At 55.5% G+C, this 23,960-nt stretch overlaps 4 protein-coding genes across 4 annotated transcripts; 2 read left to right on the top strand and 2 right to left on the bottom strand.

The window, feature by feature from the left end:
* Positions 1-203: 203 nt before the first annotated feature.
* Positions 204-3,872, top strand: J7T55_012176 (lipase; the record flags this gene model as incomplete). The annotated part of the gene is made up of 1 exon (XM_053137036.1): positions 204-3,872. One exon carries the CDS (start codon positions 204-206, stop codon positions 3,870-3,872), a length of 3,669 nt encoding a protein of 1,222 aa, XP_052999977.1.
* Positions 3,873-8,452: 4,580 nt separating this feature from the next.
* Positions 8,453-9,645, bottom strand: J7T55_012175 (methyltransferase-like protein; the record flags this gene model as incomplete). Its single annotated transcript, XM_053137035.1, has 4 exons — positions 8,453-8,932; positions 9,014-9,100; positions 9,230-9,422; positions 9,608-9,645. 4 exons carry the CDS (start codon positions 9,643-9,645, stop codon positions 8,453-8,455), a joined length of 798 nt encoding a protein of 265 aa, XP_052999976.1.
* A 1,905-nt stretch (positions 9,646-11,550) lies between these two features.
* On the bottom strand, positions 11,551-11,790 carry J7T55_012174 (uncharacterized protein; the record flags this gene model as incomplete). Its single annotated transcript, XM_053137034.1, has 1 exon — positions 11,551-11,790. One exon carries the CDS (start codon positions 11,788-11,790, stop codon positions 11,551-11,553), a length of 240 nt encoding a protein of 79 aa, XP_052999975.1.
* An 8,360-nt stretch (positions 11,791-20,150) lies between these two features.
* Positions 20,151-20,847, top strand: J7T55_012173 (uncharacterized protein; the record flags this gene model as incomplete). Its single annotated transcript, XM_053137032.1, has 3 exons — positions 20,151-20,274; positions 20,553-20,573; positions 20,678-20,847. 3 exons carry the CDS (start codon positions 20,151-20,153, stop codon positions 20,845-20,847), a joined length of 315 nt encoding a protein of 104 aa, XP_052999974.1.
* Between the last annotated feature and the right edge of the window lie 3,113 nt (positions 20,848-23,960).

The raw sequence follows: 23,960 nt of genomic DNA, 5'->3' as shown, positions 1-23,960 counted from the left end.
GGATTAACTCATCATCAAATCGACACGCCACCCTCGCCAAGACACAACCAAGCGCCCTCAACAATATGCCCCAGACGCCAGTCAGGTTCACTTGCTTTACAACTGCTCCAGCCCTCTCCCCCACTGCAAAAGCTCCCACCTGAGCTGGACCATCCATCTTGGACGAGTTCTCGAGCCTGTGCTTTGCGAGAACCTCGTCGAAGATGGAGGATCGGATACAGAATGGCTCCGGCAACACCCCGTCCGCTACCGCGGCCGAGCCGCGAGACCTGGTTCCTCCTCCTCCTCCTCCAGGGCGCACTCTCCTGCCAGCCCCCGTCGCCACCGCCATCAGCCTGTGGACGCGCTCCACCAGCCTCGCGCTTCGAGTCGGCACCGTGATTGGCGGCTATGGCTTCGGCGCGGCCAAGGCGACCACCCTGTCCAGCCTCGAGATCGGCCGTGGCATTATAGAAGGCATTCTGCACCGGGCCGGATCCGAGTCCCTTTCCAGGTCCAACTCAGATCTGGGCAGGGCTGATGCAGAGACCATCATGGAACGGAGCCTCGAGAGCCTGCACATCGCGATGTCCCAGGTCGTCTTCTGGACCACCGCCGGCTTCAACCTGACCACCACAACCCTATCTGCCATCTCCGAGGTGTCTCAGTTGACTCTGTCCTATCTTGACTCGATTCTCGGCTCGACAGAGTCCTCGAGAGCCATCGCTAGCATTATCACTCTGATACGGCGCGAGTTTAACAACCCAGCTACCGGCCAGCCGGGCGAGCACGTTGGGGTCTTTGATCTCATCGTTGGCATGGTGGGGTTGGCATATTTCCAGGGATGGGCCTGGAGGCTCATTGTGCAGGAGAACCAGCGCCTGCAGGTCGACGAGATACTATGGGATGTCGTGATCATTAACGACGAAGAAACGCTGGATTACAGCAAGGTTGAGGATGGGAAGCAAGTTGATAGCAATGGACTGGAGCCAGGGCCTAACGAGAAGGTGATACAGACCATCCAGCAGCACGATGCCGCTGACAGCAGCGACGGTGAAGACGATCTCCCCGAAATACGGCTCAAGCAGCAGATCATGCGTACCCTACCAGCTGGTGCCAAAGTATCAATCATGACTGAGACCAAGACTACCAAGACCATCACTGTCGACGTGTCTGGCACACAGCCCAGCGCTCTGGCACCACCTGCGGGTGTTGAGCTTATTGAAGAGACCCGTCTGCGGCCGGTCTCGTCTCAAGGGAACCGTCGTTGGTCGATATCATCAGATCAGCTTCTACAGGGATCAAGTCCCCTCGATTCTACTTATCGGGTTGTCTACCGAGTTAACAAAAACAAGCTCAGAAGCACGGAGATGGCCAGGGGCGCTGAGGAAGTCGAGGTGCCTCGGTTCGTGGAGCAGATTGACTCGGATACCGAACAAATCTTTGACGACCAGGTGGTTTCTGATGAGGAGAAGGAGGACTTACCGCCCTCGCCGCCTCCGAAGTCTCCACGCCATGACACCTGGGCCGAAGAACTTCCGCCAGCGGCTGAGAAACCACCTGTTCGTTCCCGCTCAAAGAAGGGTCGAAAATCTCCTGGTCTCAGTCGCAAAGCAAGCGTCGACAAGACCTCACAGATACCCCTACCAAGGCAGAGCCCGGAGACTTCTGCAAATCAAAAACGACCGAGGATGCCAGTATCACCTCCGGCCTCGACGAGCAGTATCGAGAATCCACGCAAGAAGCAGCAGTCGATGTCGAAATTGTTGTCGAAGAAGACAAAAGGTGACACAACACCGCCTGGCTCAGCGAAACCACCAAACGAGAAGAAAGGAGGCCTGCGCAATGTTCTGAAAAAGGGTTCAGGAACCACACTGGCCAGTCTCGTCGCCAAAGATGGGAAGGATGCTGTGTCCTCGAACACACCAGTGGCCCCAAAGGGGAAGCAGCAGCCCGTGAAAGATCTACGTCGTGGGCCAGCGCAGCTCCATCAGAAGCCGACATCGTCCACTACAAAAAAGCAGCTGTCTGTCCCAAATCGTGACTCTTCTATGGTCCCAAGGCGAGAAGCACCTCGCCCGCCTCACGGAGGAGCGCCCAGGAATCCACTCACATCACGAGCACTCGCCGAATACGAAGCCAGCGGCGCAGTACCACGTAGTCCATCTCGAGCAAGTTACATATCTATCCACGAGCGGAGGCGGGACTCGCTAGTCTCGCAGACGGACACTTTCTCTATCCATTCTGTAGAGCCTCATCTTCGACCCGTATCGCCTGCCTACAACCGCAGCCCCATATCCAAATCCAAATCGGAAAGAGATATTGTCGACAGACAGCTGCCTCCACCGTCGCCCTCGCGAAACCATAGACGAGTCGTGTCTCAAACATACTCACCAAGTATATATACGCTGAAAACTGCAGGTTCTCAAATGTCTCTCGTACCATACCACCATCGCAGCCCCTTTGGCGATGCCGAGGCTCTTGCTACACTCCGTCGCACAGGTAGCATCGACACGACATTCCCACGCTTCCACCTCCTTCGAAACATCACGCGCTACATGCGATTTTCCTCCGCCTCCTACGGCTCCAGCTTCCTCAAGGTCTTCGGCATATCCAAGTCGATGCCACCCGTGCTCAAGGCCCTCGACGATACCCACCACGAACTCCGCATGTTTGCCCATCACACCCAATCTCAGCCTCAATCTATTCTATTATCGTCTTTTGTTGATCCTCAGGGCGGTAGTGACTCTTCAGGGGCGACCGAGACAGGCGTGCCACTTGTGCACTATGTCTCCCTGGATGACGAGTCGAAAGCCGTCGTATTGGCCTGCCGTGGGACACTGGGATTTGAGGACGTCCTGGCCGATATGACATGCGACTACGACGACCTCGTCTGGCGTGGGAAGAGCTACAAGGTCCACAAGGGGATCCATGCCTCTGCGAAAAGACTCTTATACGGCGGCGACGGAAGGGTGCTGGTCACCATCAAGGCCGCCCTCGAGGAGAATCCAGACTACGGACTCGTCCTCTGCGGCCACTCCCTCGGCGGCGCCGTCACTGCCCTGCTAGGCGTCATGCTCAGCGAGCCGATAGACGGCGGCACGTCCTTCGTGACGTCCGACGAGCCGCACAGCCGCCTCCTGACATACCCGGGCTGCCCCACACCCGACGCCACCTCGCAGCAGCAGCGGCAGCCACACATCTGCCTACCGCCCGGCCGCCCGATCCACGTCTACGCCTACGGCCCGCCGGCGACTATGTCGCCGTCGCTGCGCACCGCAACGCGTGGACTGATCACCTCAGCCGTGCACGGGCAGGACCTGGTGCCGTACCTGTCACTCGGGGTACTGCACGACTTCCAAGCGGTGGCGCTGGCGTTCAAGACGGACAACGCGGAGGCCAAGCAGGAGATCAAGCAGCGCGTGTGGGAGGCGCTGCAGGGCGGACTGATGGACAAGTGGCGCGGTGGCGGCGCGGCGGCGGCAGGCGGCAGCGGCAGCAGGAATAGGGCCGCGGGCGCCGTCGAGGACGAGGAGTGGGCCTTTGCCGCGTTCAAGACGCTCCGCGCCAGCATGATGAGCGAGAAGCTCCTCCCTCCCGGGGAGGTGTTTGTCGTCGAGACGGAGAAGGTGCTGCGGAGGGACGCGTTCGTGGGATCTGACGGTGGTGGTGGGCCGCAGCAGCAGGACGGTGAGAAGGGAAAGCAGCAGCAGCAACAGAAGTCGTTCAAGTATGTCGGCCGCCCCGCCAGGAGGATCGTACTCAAGTATGTCAGGGACGTGGAGGCGCGGTTCAGGGAGGTACGGTTCGGTGCCACCATGCTTACGGACCACAACCCTGCCAAGTACGAGGACGCGCTCGATGGGTTGCGGTTTGGGGTTGTTGAGTCTTGATATCACTCATTCCGGTGAACTGTTTCCCCTTATCGTGATTAACGGCATTATCTTACGGCCGTCACTTGTTTGACAGCAGGGCGGCCAACCTTTGAGGTCCAGCATGGCTAGGATCAAACTGTCATTCCTCGCACAATATCCCCATGGCCCAGTGTCGGCCTGTTTCATATGTCCATCTACCTGGCCATATCATATCGTCTTTTACATCATGATGATGAGCTTATGTCAACCTTGTCCATACCCCGCGTATTGCTAGATGTGTAGATAGATATTTATACGTGTGTATGTGTGTATGTGCGTGGGTACGAAATGGGCTTTTAGATAGATCTGTCCTAGACCTTTTACACATACAGAACATATCTCGCCTTTCATGGCCACTGCCTACCTTCTCCCTCCAGAGTGGAAGGAGACTCGAGTCCTACACTGTCAACGTTGGCTCTGGAACTTTCCTGACTTTTCTTGACCATCAAAAAGATCTGAACAGTCCGTTGGCAGCATTTTTGATTACTGTTTCCAGGCTTACTGCACTCAGCACGGTTTGTAGGCCGGTCCACGGACTGTCCACAAGCACCAGAGACAGACCTTGAAGCACCTTCTGCTCGTTTGACGATGCCCAGACACTGCTCCATGGAATTTCTGAACCCAATCGAATCATTCCCTAGTGAGCTGAGCTCGCTGCTCCTGGCCCCCGGCCCAGGGGCAAGGAGCACGAGCCATCTCCTCACCCGTAACGACATCTAGATGCACTTATCATATAGTATCAAAACAAAAATATATGGATACTTTACTTCTCTCTCAAGAAGCTTTTCGCATTTGCTCGCAGCGTACACACGTGCAGTGCCTACACACGTGCAGTGCCTGCACAGGGCACTGTCTCTCAAGCTGGCTGATATGGCGCATAGAACAGGCCCTGAGTATAATTTCGAAAACAAAAGTTGTTGAATTTCGAGCTTTTCATAGTCTTTGATGCTGTATTGAATACATCATAGCAGCTCTATCATCAGTCGAAGTCGTCAGATCTTACGTTGGGCTCAGGAGTCGTTGTCAGAAGCTCGCCCGGGCTTCCAAGGAAGCTCGAGTGTCTGAAAGAAGCCCCATGGAAACTTGAGGATATATTAGCTATATAGCTATCTTACTGTGTAATAAACCTCTTATAGAAGACCTTGAATGGTTCTGGGAAGACGCAAGGAGTGGCACGATGCTAGAAACTTCACGAACGGTCAAGAACAGTCCCAAAAGCAAAGACACACCTGTCGATGATTGCAAGTGGAAGCCAGCCACCATCCCCCAAACCACCGGGCACTAAAGCCCTTCCCGCCTTGTCCTCGTTTTAGGGAGAGGAACAGGGAACGGGATGATTTCGAGGAGGGGCGGCTGGCTCGTCGATGCTATGAAGACAATCCCATTTCCAAAGGATGGCGTGTCATCAAGTACAATTCGCAATTGAATGGTTTCCAACAGCTAGTGTAAAATGCCGTCACTTCCATGGAACTATTCTCTTGTTTGTCCGGAATGAGAATGGTGACGGAGTCCCCGTGCCGTCGTTTCCAAGCTCCAAGCGAACAAAGGGAAGCTCTCCCGTCCTTGCTGCGTCCTCTGTGGAATCGATCGAGCCCACAAGCACGAGGTGACAGCTGAATGACTCTCGAGAAATTTCTATTGATTCATATTATTCCCGCGAGATCTTCGTGCTTCATCACAGGTGGAATTGGTCCAAGATGGTCCAACAGCAACGAAGGGAAAGCCTTCCAAGTAGAATCCAATGCAACGCCTTCGCGAAGACAAATCCGATCCTGGGGCCTTCAAGTTCCTAATATTTACACGTAAGCAAGTATAACGCACTCGTCAAATGTTTGGCGAATTTTCAGAATATACAAACAGAGAAAGTTCAATTCATGCGTCCACCGAAAGCCTTTCACTTGTGTCGTCTCATTCATTTTCCACCTACACAGTAGACCAACCATCATCAATCCCAACGAGACCCGCCCACAATCGTCCGCATCACAGTTTGCAATCCAGACCCACCATCTTTTTCTCCCATATCTTTTTCGCTTGTCCCACTGACAGCCGACGCTTGAATATGCTATCTTCCCAGCTCTGGCCGGCGTGTTTCGACCCGGGCCGGGAGACAAAGACAACGGCTCGAGCGTTGAAAAAAGAAACAGCGCCAGGGACGGCACGCAGCGCAACGCAACGCATTGCAGACACTCTAGGCGCCCTAATCGTCGGCTGGGCCCCGATGGGCACCTGCTCGCTAGTGGGAAGGGCCCTAACGCGAGCACCGCCGACCGCAACACCGTGGGCTGCTACGCTGGGAGCTCCCGAAGCTCCCGCCACACTGATAGAGGCTACTGAGGCCCGGCCCCCGAGGCCATCGCGCCCTCGTGCCTCGTGACGGTGCTCACAGGCCTCATCCCTCTCGACTAGGCGGTGACGGACGGGAGCAGGACAACGAGGAAGAGGGGGCCTCCATGATGCGCTGAGACCGAGCCGTGTTTCTGACGGCCCGCGGGCTTTTTTTTTCACTAAGTTAGACCGACGACCCATGAACGAGGAGGGGGCGAGGACGGGCACTCCTGACCGTCAGTTCTCACGCGCATTCGTGTCTCGCAGGCAAGCCAGCACAAAGCAAAACGGAAGACGAGTCGAGCACCTCCTGGCGGCCCAGGCATCTCCCCGCTTCTCAAGACGATACTATATGCCTTGTGAACGAAGCCACCAGCCCTTCCAGGCCGGCTCAACCTCGCGACGAGTGTGAAAGAGGCAAGGCGGGCAGCCGTCGTCGACACCCTCTCGCCGCCCCACGGGCAAGCCCAACCGGCCAACCAAGCGACGGTGCCTCCTCCAAGAGGACGCCAACTTCGCTCACCGCCCATCCCAGGCTGGGCCGCCTCCGCCTCTTTCCTTCGTGATGATGTGAAGACTATCCATCATCCATGGCTCCCATCACAACAGGCAGCGCCTCCTCGTCCACTCCCTAGCTCGATCCAAATGACCAACATGCTCTGGTCAGCCAATCCCGCCGAAGGGAGCCTCCCAATAGGGCGAGGCGTTCACCAGCGGCGAGCAGGAAATATTCAGGGGTATACCCACTACAACCTAAAGGTTTAGGTCCTTAGTAAAGTTTCATGTCACATCACGCACCCCCCTCCCCAGAAAAGCCCCCCGTAAGCGCACAGGTGACCTGTTCGTTGTGTCCCTGCCTCTATCTCGACCTAGCTCCCAGGAGGGGACGAGGAGAAAGAGTCATTCAAGTCCCTTACAAGTACATGTACACGCCGTTGCCCTTCCTCTCCTCCCCTTCCCAGGCCCTGGTCCTGGCCTTTCCATCAGCTCAGAAGCTGGGATGGAGAGGAACCACCCCGGCCGCAAACCTTGACTGACGTGTTCCGGTATTCGGGCCATCGTCAGGGACACGGCAAGCACGGTACTTCGATGAATTGGTAACGTGTGTACAGTACATGTGCTCACGGTGCGCGTAGCAGACTGTGTGCGTGTGAGAGTGTTTAGGTGTGCGAGTGCGTGTGTGTGAATCTGCCCGCTGGATGGGCTCTGTTCCCCCCCCCCCCCCTGCGCGCCCTGCCCGCCCCGTGGATTGGACCAGACGTGGGACGGACAGCTCGGGTCTCTCCTCGACGCACGCCCTGACACGGCACGGCTGATCGACTAACTGCACCGGACCTCCAGCCTAGGGCCTGTGGCCCAGGTGGTTTGGCTGATAAGGCTGTTCTGTGATCTGTTTTAGGGCCGTTTTGGTCGCCTTCAGAGGAAGACCAGCACGGATATTCAGCACTCATATTGCTAAGAAAATTTCGTCGAACATGTATGATGATTAGGCTGTGTCGGATTCGAACAGGAGTTGTCCTGCGCGGCATCTTGGCGGTCTTTCTGGTCTTTCAGAGTCCAGACCACGCATCTGAGACATAATTTGGAACGAACGGAATATCCTCCGATCGTCCTGCGCTTAAGGTGGCCAGGTCCGTCATTTCACCTGAGCTGGCTGGCGCGACGGCCCGCTCCAGTGGCACATGGAAGACCTCCAAACGCCTGTGTTGGACTCGGCAGCGCTCCGGAAACGTTTAGCAAGAACTCACTTTGTTAAGCATCCCAACGCCAGAACCACTGATAGTTAGTGACTGAAGATCTTTACTGTGATCAGTGTCACTAGTGAGGCGTATCTGCACAACGAGATTCTGAAAAGACGTCAGGCGCATCCGGAAGGGAGTCGACCTTCCGACAGTGATTGGCTTGTTCATGCGAGATGAGAATCATGGGGTCGAACACAAGAAGATGATATGGCCACATTCAGATGGATGCCTTGGGCATTTCTACTAGCTGAGGCGAACGAAAAGAAGAAGAAAAAGACATGGTGTCAGCGATTAATAGTATCAATTGCCAAAAGGTTCCTAGATCTGGGGAATCCTCCGGTAAGAAACATTCGCTATCAAATGGTGCTTCCTTTTGTCAACCAAACCTTGACGGGCCTTCTAACATGTTGCTCAAATCCGATAGAAACATTTGCATGTTTCTTCTCCCTATGTAAAACCCTTTACAGAGGGACACGTCTTTTCTTAACACCTTCACCCCTTGGTACCCCTTGCCATGAAAAGAGTTCTCTTTCCAAGCTTCTCCCCAAACTTCACCTGCCCCATGTCATCAAGAGCAAAGTCCTTACCCGCCCCAGCACCAACAAACACCTCCCTGATGCGCTCCTCCGAGAACCCATGGTGCGTAACAGTCCTCAGTGCCTTCTCGTCTGCACCCTCGTCGGAATCGACGCCATGGTGCCCATGACCATGAGCGTGGGTGCCATCATGGTGATGATCATGTCCATGCGGCGCGTGTGGCAGGAAGTCGATGATCATCAGCACGCCGCCGGGCCTCAGCCGGGCCACGAGTCGCTTGGCCGCGAGGTCCGGGTCGTCGAAGTGGTGGAAGCCCAGCCCCACGACCGCAAGGTCGAACCCGGAAAACCTGCCGTCGCGGAAGGCCTCTGGGTCCTCGTCCTCTGGCACGCAGAGGTTGCCGTGGAACGCGACCATCTCGCCCTCAGACAGGCCCTGTTGAGCTCAGATGACTGTCAGTGCAAGCCTGGCTAGCTGAATGGCTTTCCTTTTTGAAAGAAGGTGACAAAAGCCTACCTGGTTACGGGCACGCGTATTGTATGCCTCTACCATCTTCTCGGAGAGATCAATGCCCACGCACTGAGTGGTGTACGGCGCAAAGGCCTATTGAATAAACACCGATTAGCTACGAAATCTATTGGAAAAGAAAGACAGATGAATTCGCCGCCTCTCAAAGCTCTCGGCCAATCTGCAATTCGAGTGTTCTAAAGAAAAGACAGGGCTAGGGCTTACTCTAGACATCGAACCGGTGCCACAGGCGTAATCAAGCACTCTCACGGCCCGCCCGGGAGCCGTGTCGCCCTCTGCGTCGGAGCTGTCGTCCTCGATCCATTCGACGCCGATGAGGGCCATTCGTGCCTCGATCCGCCGAGCTATCTCGTCTATGGTCTTCTCATGCTTCGCGTCATAGTCTGCTGCCTCGTTGCTAGAATTGTCTTCCGTCAGCCCTCGTTTCGCACAATTCGAACCAGCCGCCATGCACACCCAGATTGATTTTGCTACATTGAGAGTTGGCCCTCAAGTGTGTGGCGACTGCATCCAAGAAAGAATGCCAACATCACGTAGATGATAATTGATGCTTAATGAATGAAAGGGTCCATCAAGGCTTACTCGAAGTGCTCCTGGTTGAGCTTCGTCTTGCCGTCCATGTCGGCGATTCTCTCAGCCTCGTCTAAGTAACAAATCCTAGCGCAAACGGGATTTATCAGTTCGTGACACCGCTCTGTTTGAAAAGTGTGTTCTGCGATGAATTTGATTCATTAAGCTCCCTTCACTGGAAGGCGCTTCAAACGGGATCTATATAGACCATCTGCCGGCGACTTTTCCACAACATGACGCAGCCTCAGCCCACAGCTCGGACACTTTTCAACGCTGCCATTCGTCTTCCATCGGCCACAAAAATGGGAATCATCACGAGAAGAATCTCATCCAGACTGTTCTCGCTTCAGACAGAGGAGATTATCGCTCAGCCTCGCCTTCAAGGTATCACCACTTCCTAATCAGGAAATTTTCCGGCATTCTGGAAATGACCAGACACCCCGGCGTCCAAATAGCAGCGCAGACAAGGTTTTCACGTACCCATATGCAGGCAGCAGACACGAGGAGGGGCATGCCAGCAGAACCAACCAAAAAAGTCCAGACCAAGGCTCACAGTACATACAGTATGTGAAGTCGAAAGCGGAAGGGGGGGTTATACTCCACACGCTTGCGTCGTGCAGATTGACTACGACGACAAAGAAAGGGAAAAAAAGGATGTCAGGAATGAGGCGAGGCTACCAACCGGCCCCGTTGGTGCTGACTTCCCGTACAGTAGCAGAGTTTCTTAGCCGCAGGAAAGGGGAGGGGGAGCGGTGACACAAGCGGGACAAGAACGACTCGGGTGCAAAGAGTCACTTTGTCACTTGTGGAGGAAGGCCAAAGAAAAAAGGGGAGGGGAGTGGAGGGGGTACCACGGAGGGCGGACAAGGGCAAGGGGGAAGGGAGCGAGAGCGATCCGGTCGAGCGACGATCCCAGGACGTGCTGCAGGCCCTCGCATCGGTCCGCGATCACAAGTCGAAACCCACAATGCGGCCCAGGCGGCTAGTAGGCAAGCTGTGCGCAGTGCAGGTGCAGCGGTGCGTGGCGCGGCCCTGTGGTACTGTGGTACGCTCCACGGGAAGCAGCAGGGCCGTACCGCTGCGTGGGCTGGGATCCAGCTCCTGATGGCCTTGTCGGTTGGGGATTTTGACTCTGCTATCTCCACGCCTGGCATGCACATCGCTTCTTTGGGGAGGGTCGCCTCCTCCCTGGCCCCGGTCTTGGACCTGTCAATGACACGGTCCTCCCCTCTTTCCGTCCTGCAGCTGACGAGCAAACAGGATGGTGGCAGGCGAGCAAACGAAGTATCGATGCAGCCGAGACGTCAGTTGGGCCCGTCCGCTTGCCTAATGCATGATAGCGTTGCGACGGCATCTGCAACAAGAGGCAGGAAAACGGGCCCAGCGCCAGCTGGTGACGGACGGGCTGGGTCCCGAAAATGTGGGGTCCCGGTCGTGTTGCATCGGTCTATCTACGGGCTCCGTCTCGGCCGCCCATGGATTGGCTGATGCCGGCCTCGAGGGATCAGAAAATGGGGACCGACAGGCAGGTAGACCACCAACAAGCCAGTCATGACAAGGCATTGTGCTCGGTGCCGACAAATGGCAGGTTGACTCCACCACCCCTTGTTCCCTCAGCTTGGCCTTTTCGTCGCTGCAGGTGCTGCAGGCGATCGACGAAGTGACTGATCGCAGCATATGAACCAACCTTCCGCGGAGCAAACGTCCAAGGGTGGGAAAGTCGGGTGATGCGACTGGCGTCTGGTCCTTCATATCATATATCACATTTGTGTTATCCGTCTGAGGTGGGCAGACCCTATATATATGCGGAGTGCCCGGTCGTTATAACTATTCCTTGTATAATGGTCAGCCACTTTTCTTACTAGGCCACGGCGCCGTAATCTGGGTCGCGGCCAGTGCTTTGGAGGAGACGCCAGGCGGCCAAACGCCGGGTACAGGTGGGAAGTGCCATTAGGTTAGTCGACGGTTTGGGGTCCCGCGGCGCGGATGAGGCCGGCCCAGCCACGGCCGAATTGGATCAGTTGCCGCAAGACAGGATGTGAAGTGAGATGGGTGGCAGCGCTGGGTAACGGCGGCTGGGCACCAGGGAGCTTGCGGCATAGCCGTCTTGTGGGAGTTGTATTCGAAGTCTTCCAGCACTCAGGTTGTGCAAGCACGCATTCGCCGTTGGCGCCCACGCGCTTGTCGGCCAACATGCTGGCGATAGCCGTGGGAGAGAGAGTGTAAGACGTGGGCTACTGGTGGTCCCGTGGCGGTACACCGTATGAGGTATAAGTCCAGTGAGAAGCGAATCCTGACGATTCCTCATTCCTGCCCACACCGCCGCTTTGCCGAAGAGGCACGATTGCCGTGGCACCGCAAACAGGTTTCGATCTAGTAGAGCCGTACTCGCCGTCACTTTTCGGGGTTCACAGATTGACCATGAACCGAATATGATCCAAACCTATGGGGCTAGGGTGGTGGTATCCGAGGGATGGGACGGCGCGCGTGGCTGATCTCGCATGACCAAACAAGGCACGGGGTTGCACAGAGAAGGGCTGTTGCTAATCCCTTGCTGTGTGGTGAGCACTTCCCCGGGAAGCTTGCCATATCCAGCGGGTAGGGGCCTGCATGGACTGGGTCGGCAGGATTCCATGGGATCGCAGTCATGCACCCAAAGGGTGTCTAACGATGCGCCGCTGTTGGCGGATCTGACGGAGGGTTTCGCTGCAGGATAAAATGTTTTCAGAAAAGGCGGGCCAGGGCCAGTCTACAAAAGTCCGCCAAACTGCCCGATCCTTTCTCCATGTTTGTGTGAGTGGGTGCACCATGCGATTAACAGGCTTATATCATTAACATGGACCATAGTATATCATAGAAGCACCACCACCCACCAGAGTGGTAGCGCCGAGTACAACAACATTACCTCGCGATGGATTCGTCAGGCTATTGCTACTTACTGTATTGTTGTAGTAGTAGCGCGGACCGAGTCAGCGTTTGCCCAAAGCTGGCTTAAGCCAAGTGGACCAACCCGCGCGCTATCAGGCGGTCCGTTGCCAGGCCCGAGGATGCGGTCTTAGACAAGGCTCGTAGATTGGCATGTCGACGGTCGGGGGCTATGTTGCTTTTTCTCGCGCGAGAGGGTGTGGTGAGTGGGTACGTACGATCCCCGAAAGCTTCCCAGTTACATTTGTGGGATGTTCTTATAGGTCAGGTCAGCCAACGTTGGGGAGGGACAGCGGACGAAGGCGCAGGCGAGGGATGGGCAGTCTCACACGGCTGCGGGAGTTGCCGTCCTGTTCGTCTTGTATAACCCATGTCGCGTAAGGGAGGTCAGGATCCCCGCGATCTTGCTCAATGCCATGACGCTGCGCGCCTCGATGTAAGTGATACCTGCGAACCCAAACGCGAGCGGCATTGTACGATGCGCCGCTGGAGGTTGAGTGGTTTATTTTCGGCTCTGCGAAACGATGTGTTTAGCATAATCGCATGGCCCGGCCCCCATCCAATCCATAGTCACTGCGTGCGTGAGTGTGTGAGAGAGCGTGCGAGTGTGTGTGTGAGAGCGTGTGTGTCTCGTCCAATGCGGCGCGGAGTCGCGGTTGGTTCCGCTGCACCAGCTGCATTGCGCCCATGACGGAAGCAGTGCTCGGGGAGGGAACCTAAAGATCCGTCTCCGCTTCAGAAGGTGGCAACTGCGTGTGATACACATTATGGTGCACGTTATAATGCGGCGCAATGGCTCCGTGCTGGAGTATAGGTGCCACTGAACTCGGCTTGGAAGGTTGGGCGAGATTTGTCGCCTTGTGCCTCTCCTGTGCACAATCATCCATGTTGGGTAGCACGAGGTATGTATGTCTCGGCTAGAACATGCTCATGTTTGCCTCAGGGGACTAAGACAAGGTGTGCAGAATCGGCAGAATTGCAGTTTGCGCTCTTAGGCACGATGAATTGCCCCAAGCAACGGAAAGGAGCGAGAGACGGAGCTGGGTACTTCGGTTGGACAGCCCTGGACCCACGGGCATCGAGTACTCATCATGTGCACTGCATTCAGGTGATAGATAAGCCCTGGGCAGTAAACGGCCAAGGCGAAGCGGCCGCCTATATGCGAGCCCTGCTGTAAGAATGAGACCTGTTGGTGTGCTGACTTGTGAGGCATTCGTCTCTGAACACTTTTGTTCAACTGCTTGCCTTCGCTGGCAACTGCCCGGACTGACAGACAGACAGACAGACAGACAGACAGACAGACAAAACAGACGGACAGACTGACTTTGACAGGTCGACATAGGCAGGTGGATAAGGCGGGTGTTGATAATTGGTGGGGGGCAGTGCGTTTTGCAGAACGGCAGCTCACACAGTGTGAAAGGCGAGATCCGCACCCATGCTCTTTGTACTCCATTCTTGTACCGTGCGGTACTCCGCAGTGCAACCCCGGCTCAATGACATGCAGAGGACCGCCTCGGCCACAAGCGGAAACGGGAAGGTACTTTGCTCACTTCCCTGCGATGAGCGGACGGTCCACCGCTGTTTTGTGCCGACGGTGCACGCCCCGACTAGGCCCTGCCGTCCCCATCCGTATCGCCCAGCCAGGCATATGTGCGGTACTGTAGGGTCGAGTAGGCTGCAGATGCAAACGGCATAAATAATGACAGCGCCCGCATTGCATGTTTTATGTACGTGAGTACAGTACGGTACATTGTGCGCCAATGCATCACGCGATGTAGCTCGCCTGCAATCTGAGAACGATCTTCTGGCGTTCATAAAGCCGTAGGCGATCTGCATGACGATATGCACCTGGTCCAGGCAGGCTGTCATGCACGGGTACCTATCGGGTGCCTGGGCGAAGCGACAGCCAACAGGGTAATGTGACTCTGCAGAGTATCCGTACAGCATATACTGTACATGCACGGCCACTGACAATCGCCGTCTCCGGCCGTTGCCTCGACTGGGGTTGGGATGGATGTGTTGGGCACGATCCAGGGCCTGACCCGTTCGGTGTCTTGTCGGGTTGTCCACTGTCCCGACTGCTCAATCGTCTGTCAGTTGTTGCAGCCCGGTCCCCGCGGCGTCATGGATAGTCCCTTCTCAGAGAACCAGTTCCAGCAGCAACTGCCAACCGGAACACAGGCCCAGCCTGGGAAAACCGGGGCGGTGACGGGAGGTGCGGGCCACCGCAGCTGCCAGAGAGCACGTGACCGTTCCGAGAGGATAATCCTTGTAGACCACGGCTGCCCTCGAGTACTATGTCACCTGGGTACTTGGTAGCCAAAGCAAGGGATTTTGATAGGAAGGGAAGAGGGTGACACGAAGAAAATGCATCCGCATCCGGTTGGTTGGGTGATTGGCTTGCTTGCCGCCTAATCAAGTGCTGTCCTCCGTTCCATGGCCACTGGCATATGGCGCCTCCACGCTGACCACCACCGCTTTGACACCACTCCGCAGTTTGATGGCTGCTGGTCAGATGCAGAGTTCTCTTGACGTGGCATCAGATGACGGGGTTCATTGGCAACACGTGTATCGCCATTGCCGCATATTGCCGTCGCAAAGGATCAATGTCATCCCTTGGCTGCTCTGCCCGAGAGGCGATACCGTGAAAGCGTTGGAAAGCAAAACTCCATGCATCTATATAAGCAGGCGCGCTTTTGACATATATCGCACAAAGATGATGGTCCTGCGACTTGAACAGCATGTCGTGCCTTCTTGTGCATTCACACTCTAGGTTGCTCAGTCGCTTGAAGCTTTGAGCCCTGTTGACTTTTTCGAGAATGAATATCCGTGGAACCTTGGCACATACCAGCCGGGAGGCATGGGGCGCTAGTTGCAGCTCATCCAGAATCGTGCCCCAGAAGGTTCACTGCCATTGTTTGATACATCCGTCTTGGGTCGGCCATTCGTCATGACAGGATGGTCTTGGGATAATTGACTGCCTGCCACTGAAAGAGCGCATAGCTTTCTGACCAAGTCTGGCAACAAATCAATGGACACAGCGTGTCTCCCAAGGCGATTCGTCGCTTGGCGGCAGCAATAACCTCGCGTTGTTTTCGTCCGAAAATGCCATCGTACGAGTGTTACTCTGTAATTCCCACTGCCCTTTCCCATCCTTCTCTTGTAGAATTCTTGCCCGTACCTTGGGAAGACTAGAATGTACACTGAGCCGTGACTCCCTCTCTTGGTGGAATTATTCTCATATCCCTGACTAGGATATAGATTGTACAACTCCAAATCGGGGTAAGGGATTTGACAGTGACGCTTACAGTCTGGTCGCAAAGACGCGATTGGCAACTCCGACATGTGGTGCTGTCCATGTTTGTATGCTGAAGAATCCAAGCAGCTCTATCAGACTGCAATCCCAATGCTAAGATGACTTTGTCCTTTCATGCGGGAAATCTGTAGGTAGAAGTTCGCTATTGGGTCGTGTACTCGAGACTCACGCCAGGATCTGGCAAGAAACTTAGTTTCATGCTCGCCAGGCTATCTCAATCGCCGCCTCGTCGCCATGGAGGGACGTGCAGACGGACCAGAAGAAATCCATCCTCTGAGGCGAGAGCGCCATCACGTCGGGGTTGTCTGAGTGACATAGGTATATGTGAGGCTGGCACAGTGACTCAGTCGGCTTGAGAGGGCTGCGGCGCGAACATGCACAGACCGCGGCGCATGAAAGAAAACCAGACCAAGCGGTTTATCGCCTGTCTTGTCCTGCCGGTATTTGTGTTGTTGATCGCACTAATTTTCCTTGTCGCTGAGCCATCTTGCATGAGCTCTTGGTCCAACAGATTGGGTCTTCTACTCCACTCGAAGGCGAGTGACCTCTAACGAAAGATCTCCGTTCTTCATTGCCATGAGATCAATGAGTACTAACATCAAAAGCAAAGTTGCGGGGTTAACCTTCGGCAAGCCGCTGGATCGACGCCAGAAAGAACAAAAGTTAGCGAACGACAGGGTTAGCATACCTTTGTTAGGGCCCGAACCGAGACAGCTCGGCCTGAGCCCGGGGCTTCCAAACCAGTGAAACGTGGTTTCAGAAGATTGTCTTCCCTCGTTACTGTTAATGGGATCACCGTCCACAAGCCAAACGTGTGCGCTACGTGAGTTGACGTTGAGAGCACAATTGACGACACCAACTTACTTTTGGCCAAGCTGTAGAGCTGTGGGGCCCCTTATTCAGACCCCAAACGAGTCTCACCGGCTGCTAGGCGCAGAGGTATGACCATAGTTCGCTGCTATCTTCCGACGCCTGTGGTCCGGCAGAAATAATTGCAGTGGCGTAGATAGCGCGTGGGTCCCCCCCATCGTGACTGTGTGACACTGTGTGACGGTCAAATACTAAAGTTTGTGACTATCGCCAGCTGAGATGGGTCGAGGAAACGCTGGCTTGGTAGATTCGGCTGTGGCCGCCGCTGGAATCGGTGCATGAGCTTGGGAATTCTAGCTACTGAGCCTGATGTTCGGGCCATGGCAACAAAAGCGCACCCAGAAGAGTGACACAGATAGCAATAGGCTGGGAGCTCGCCGACGCAATGATCCCAGTCACCCACCCGCAATGAGCAATTTCACTGCTAAACCACAAAGTGTGGATTCTGCTGTTTGGATGTCGCTACATAGAAGCGACCTGGATGTCTCTCTTCCTGGGTATCATCTCTTGCGCCCGGAAACAGATGATGCGGCGTCCGATTGCAGAGATGATGTTCCACTGAGTTCTGTTATATGATCTTGTGGGTTGTCGGAGAGAATGATTCTTTTTCGAGAAGCACAGAATGAACATCGGGACTGTGTGAATTGGCGGTCAACATGATTCAATCCTCCCCCCTCCCATTCCCTGGGGCGACAAGGAAGCAGTGAGCCATCCTTGATGAGGACACATCATCAATATTTCTGCTCGCAAGTATGCTGTCTGCATAGATGCAGTACTTCTTACCCAGCGTGATGGGTTCTGCTGCTATCTATGCACCGGTGGTTGTTCAGGTGGCCAGTGCGGTCCTTTTGGGCGAGTGGCGCAGTTTTCCACAGCTTCTCGCCTTGTCAATCATCAATACAGCCTCGAATGGTCTGAAAAGGCACGTAAGTCCCTGGCACCTTTTGCGGGCTCCAAGGCACGTCGACATTCAATGTTCAGACCTGGCTGGCGAAGTGTGAGAATCTACCTTCACCCGGGGACGTACGGTGCGACTCATTCGCGCGGGAAGACTCGAAGCTCTCCTTTTTTCCCTGTCCTTGGCTGCAAGCCGGCCGACTTACTTCGATCCCGCATCGTCGAGGGCGAAAGAGTCTCCATGGCAGCTTTGTCGCTCTTCGTGACGACGATACTCCTCAAGAGCTCCGACAGTACTACATGGCATTAATCACCAGTGTCATGGCGCCGGCAATATTGTGCTTCATTCGCAACGAAACGGTGCAAGCCCCGGTCTGTAGGCCACTGTCTAAGGCTACCCCCCCTCCCCAGCGCAGCGGCATAACCCGGGCGGTCCGCAAAGCTTAGTGGAAGGGCTCCGTGAGCTCTCTAGCCTTGATCTTTGGGCCGCTTAATTGTGTTACAAACCGACCGCGCTAGGATACGGCCGCGGTAGTTGATTTAAGGCAATGGCAGAATGAAGTCGGCTTTCGTCTTTAGGTCATTACATTTCGCCGTTTCAAGCGTGCTGACACAAGCTGCACCCGTCGGCATCGACCACTGACAGGGTTCGACCGTATGTATAGTGAGGGCTGACGGGAGGATCGGTAGTCTTGTAAAGGCCCCTGACCTGAGCCATTCGCGGCGAAGAGCACAAAAGTCCCAAAGCACGATGAGTGAGACACCACGATACCTTTCCTATTCAGTCGAAATCTCCGTCGCAGGATTTTGCACATGGGCTGTCTGTTGAGCGCCGTCCGTGAGTCTTCTTCATTCGGGTGTAGGGTTGCACGACAGTAGTGACCGACAAGACCGGGAGATGCTGCAGGTGAGAGCACGGATGTAACCAGGTGGTAGGAGGACAGACTAGACCATACACGAGAAGTGGAAGAGCAAATTGCGAAAGAACGCCGAACCCGTCGGCGAAAAGCACGACCATACATTTGTTATGCCCAAGGTTGCGGCCGTTTAACATTCGACCGCTATGATGCTTTGGCACTGTAATACACAAGAGAGGTGACGTTCAATATTTTTGGGATGAGGGAGGGGTTTAGAAGCGCTACTTTTGCCGCGCATAACGCGGCGGGACAGCACCTTAGTAGTAGTAAGGGGGGGGGGCAGTCGAGAGAAAATAGCTGCACAGTGGGAGGAGTTGTGGAGAGCACAAGTCGTTGAGATTTGCTTGTTCCCACAGCGGCGAGTGCTTCTGTATGGAGAAGCCGGAAGTAGTTGGGTCTCAGCTTTGAAATTGGCAGTGCTGGCTAAGCCGACTTCCCAAGTAGCTTGTCGCTGTTAAGAAGACTTTGTGACAACCTTGAACCTGAAGCACTGCGGTGTCCGACCAGTGCTGTTAGAGGGCGGGCGACATGGCATCAGATACCACAGTATGTCCCGGGTGAGAGTTTGCGTGGAACCCTCGATTTTTGTCGCCGGAATCGGGCAAGCGGTACAAGTGGACTGAGCAGGGGTAGAGATCGCGTGGGCAGTGGAGATGAGAAGCCGGGGTCGAGGACAATAAGAGGCGTGATCCCTGTCAGTGTCTATCCCCAGGTGCGCTTGCCCATGTCCCTGACTGGCAGCCTACGCGTGCTCTCCCTCGTGAACGGACGCTTGGAACGGACGCTTGAAGGCGGCCGTCATTGGGCAGGGTCGTGCGGGAGATGCAGCCAAGGGTTCTGCTGCCCGGTGGTTGTTGGACAAGGGCCCTAAAGGGTGGTACGATCTGTACCGCTTCCCGCTTCCCCGTCTGTGTCTTCCTGCATTCAAACTGCCTGAACTTTCCCAGGGGACTGGGTCCAATGACACCCTCGCTTTTCCTTGGGTGTATCGAATCCTTCTTTTGGAGACAGCCTGCCACCCTGCCAACAAGGCTTCGAGGCAGCCAGGCGTTGTGCAACCTGGATCCCTGAGGGCCGACGGAAGGATTGAGGGCAGCGTGTCGTCGTTGTCGTCGGCAGTTCTAGACTCTCGCTGATTGCACGCATGGGTTTTGACAGCCGTGGCTTGCAGTGAACAAGGCCCAGCCTGCCGAGTGGCCTTTCGCGGCAGCGCAACAACGCTGTTGTAGGATGCCGACCCGTGCAAATACGCCCAGCACGGGTGGCTAGAAGCAGGCTGGCGATGCAGCCAAAGGCGATTTGCTGCACTGGTGTCGGTTCTCTGCAATGCGATGTGGTGCATCATGTACGAAACGCGCATTAGGGAACCTCAGGCGGCCGCCGGGCATTGGTTGTGTCGCAGAAGCACTGCCCAGGCCAGATGCTTCAGGCCAGCATGGGTGACTCGATGGACTGACATGCGTGTGTAGAAGGATGCAGTCATTTGAAACGAGGGATCGATAATGGATCGCACTGGCAGTTTGGCAGTCGAGACAGGCCAGCAGAATGCTGCGTGGGTGCAAGTTGATGGTGGTTCAGACGCAGTCCGACATGATGAGCAGGCGGACGGTTCTTCAATATACCTGAAGATATGGACAGAACCTTAATGAACGAGGTTGTGGAAGTGGCTGAGCCTGGGAACATTGTAAATGACTCTCCAGAAACGGCAGCGAGCCTCAAGAGCAGTTTTGGCAGTCGCGAGGGGTCTGGAGACGGTGGCACGTTACGGTCGCCAACAGACAGACACCAGCAGACTCCGACTCCTCATCCCCACTGCGTCGCAGCTTCACATAATTGAGGCTGGTAGGTAGACTCTGCCCTTGCACCACAGCTCATGGGTGTTTCCTTCTCCTGCACCCCTTTGCAAGCCCATCTGCCGTCCAAGGCGCTAGCTGCTTTTCTGTGCCACCATCTCGAGCCTCCAGCCAACGGTAGCAGACGACAGGAGAGCGGCGTCAGAACATGCTGCATTTCTGAGCATCACACTACATAGCGCCGCGCGGTTTGAAGTACAGTAAGTCCTTACATCCTTCAAGGTCTCAGGCTTCTTGTTGTGGGTCAGTCATTGTGGCCTGCTTTCCCCAACGACACAAAATTGACAGGCTCAGCGTGTCCTAGTCGAACCCTGGGCCGAGACCGACCAGAAGAAGAGACCAGACCTTGCTATCCACAGCAACATCAAGAACATCATCATGATGACGATCATCATCATCATAAGCATTTTTCATCACCATCACCGTATCATCGTCGCCGCGTTCCAATTCGTAGGCTATCGAGCCATATGGTGACACCCTTATCTGGACTTCGAACCGTGCATCAAATCGTGTAACGACCAGCAAGTCCAGCTCAGCCTGTTATTTTTCCTACTTGTCCGCCAACGGCCGCGGTCCCAGGAGAATTCCCCACACGAGCGGGATGACGAGTTTGGCCTAAGCTGGTATCACCCCTGGAAGTGGGCACAGCGGCGGCGATGACACAGAAGGTTCACGGGCTGTGCCGCGAATCCTGCAGGTTCTGCGAACCCCTGTTGGCCACGAGGTTCCCTCCCATCAGTAATAAGCTGCCCGCCATGACTGGAGGACAAGCCAAGAGCCAATGGGCCGGACTACGACCGACTGCTTCCTGGTTGCTTCTCCGGCAACCTTGCAGAACTTCGAACAGGCTGGCAAAGCTCCCTGATTCGTTCACAGCATTTTCGCTACTCACGTGGCGCAGAAGACCTTGAAATGAAACGAGGAAATCGAAGACGACCGGAAGGGCCGCTCTACGGCCCTGCAACATGATTTGCTGTGAAGAATGACCCGAACACGAAATTGGTGAGTCTCTCTGGTCGAGTCTCCACTGCCAGGGAGCCGAGGGATCCAATGACTTCCGAACATCTCGTGTCGAGCCGTCCACCCCTGCCCATCTTGAGCCCGATCGATCTAGTGCCGCCCGCTCTAGCACCTAACCACGACGCCTGAAAACTCCGAATTACCAGAGCCCTGGGCCCATTCGCATGTCATGGTCGCCGGCAAACCGGCTCGAGTTATTAGTTACTACAGCACGGTCTCGTCAACTAAGACCGTGAGGCCGAGCTCAATTCTCAGGCGTGGCAGGGAGCAAGGCTTCTGGATATAAGCATCGAGTTGCATTCGCACTGTCCTTGAGATTTGGGATCGTCCCAGAGTCGACAGACCGTACGGTACGTTGTCCTGTGTCAGCCTCTTCCGCTCCACTGGCGGCTTTCAATCCTTTCACGGTTGCCGGACTTGGCGCGGGTCACCATTAGGATCCGCAGAGTTGCAGCGATGACCCAACAGAGCAACCAGCGGTGAATGACAAGAGAGCCCCTCGTGGCTCGCAATTTGGTTTTTTGACGCCGTACCTCAAACGGGCAGGCAGACGAACACCCCTCTTGTTGCTGTCGCTCAAATCCACCAAACAATAGCAGCACACTGCTGCACGTGGAGAACCTATGTTTCGCCAACGGGCACGCAAGTCAGGCGGCCATGCCCGATCAACCGTACCAAACAACGTGCGGCGGTTATACTGCCAACGGCCTATGCGAGGGAAACAAACCAAAACTCCGAGAGGATGCAGCGGTTGCAGACCGAATAAAGTCTCTAGTGCATTTTGTTTAGCATGGTCACTACGCATGCGCACATTGTTGATCTATGCCTCTATGTACAGCCCTGTTGCTTGACTTGCGACAAGGACACCACCTATGGTTTGCACGGTGGCAGAATCCCGACTGGAGAACAAATTGGGTACAAACTTCACTGCTGCGGCCGAGCATGCGGCCTACATATAGGGACCCGGAATGGTGGGATGAAACGGCCCATTAGACGCGGGCCACATCTATCTCAGATCACCACCTGATTGGAAAACGAGCCCTTAGAATTGCCTTCGGCCTCCAACAGTTGCGGCTCTCCAATCATTTGTTTCGGCGCCTAGGCGCTCGAGGGTCTGATGACCTCAATACTTCACGTTGACTTGACCGGTTGAAAGTCGCACACCAGACTCGCATGTGCCACCGTGGTGCGTAGCACATTCGCAGGCCACACAGGACCCGATGCAAGAAGCCAACAAACAAGCGCCATGCCGCGCTGCCTTACGTGCCCCCCCCCCTCCTTCTTTGCAGTACGTACTGCCAGTCCCGTAGGATTCTCTCACACGGCAGCCACCGCTGAGGCGTTGGAGCATCCTGTTGTGTGCCGAGGCGACTCAGGACTGACTTGGTGACACAACATCTCATCGAGACACATGGCATCTGACAGCCAGCCACCTTTTCATGTATTTCAACGCCTCATGGCCCTGACGATGCGCTCGCCGACCGAACATGTGGGATGATGCTGACGGAAAGTCTGCCAAATCGAGCAAGATTCCTCGCGAATGGCGTCGAGTGGCAATGCTCTGAGGGCCGACTAAAATCAAACGGAGACAGGGGTTGATACCGACAATCTGGTTCACGTCCAGCCGAAGCAAGCCAGGCGAAGGAGGCGGAGTCACAAAGAACAGACAGCAGCTCTTCATTCGTCTCCCGCCTCACATGTGCTTGTGTGCCGGTAAAGTAAGTTTCACTAAGGTGCTATCTGGTGCGACCACCTCCCACTAGACGAGACCAAGACACACTACGGAGCACTACCTTTTCATCGTTTGCTTTTCCCTCCCGTCCGTCCTGTTTTAGAGAAAGGACTGTGCCGAAGCGGCCCGCTTGCAACCCTGCCTATCAGCGACCCGGAGGAGGGCCCCGGAGTCGCTGTTCGTTCGACACGCGAGTTCCCTTGCGCCATCCGAGATTCTGCAAACAAAGCCGAGGGCGATAGTGGCGGGAATTTGCATCATCAGCTGCTCACTGCGTTCCGAAATCTCGACTTCCTAGCTGGTGGCCTTGCTGCATCGGGAGTCATTCCACACCCTCGGGGTGTGTGGTGAAGCAGGCCTCGTGGCCGGTAGCCCATGTTCAGATTAACGACACAGTGTGACATTTGGAATACCCGTCAGACCAGATGTACCGTGTCACATACACAGTATTGCAGACGTTCAGCGGGGTGCAGGATTCGTCGATGGCACCAGTGGCCCGGCCCAGTGCGCCCCTGTGCTTGCTGGGGCCAGGATCGCATGCTGGGGTTTGGCAGCTGCAAACGCCAACCCATGGCGCTACATAGGTAGAGTTCGTCAGCCGTATTTTTCATCCTCCTGCCCTTTAGAATCAGTGCCCTCTTTGACAGCTCAAGTCATTTTACCTGCGGCTCCCCTGCAGACTCTGGCGGCCATGTGTGCTCTACCCCTTTCCCAGCGCCTGCCACGGATAAATCTTAATGTGCGAGGGCGACACCTGACGATCGGAGGACCATGAGGTCCCCCAGAGCCACGAGGGAGGACCCGAGCCATCCGTGGATGTTCCAGGGACTACAAA

Source organism: Diaporthe amygdali (genome assembly GCF_026229845.1).
Source record: "Diaporthe amygdali strain CAA958 chromosome Unknown NODE_2_length_3802984_cov_64_841326, whole genome shotgun sequence".
Classification (NCBI taxonomy): Eukaryota; Fungi; Ascomycota; class Sordariomycetes; order Diaporthales; family Diaporthaceae; genus Diaporthe; species Diaporthe amygdali.
This window is presented reverse-complemented; position numbering and strand designations above follow the sequence as displayed.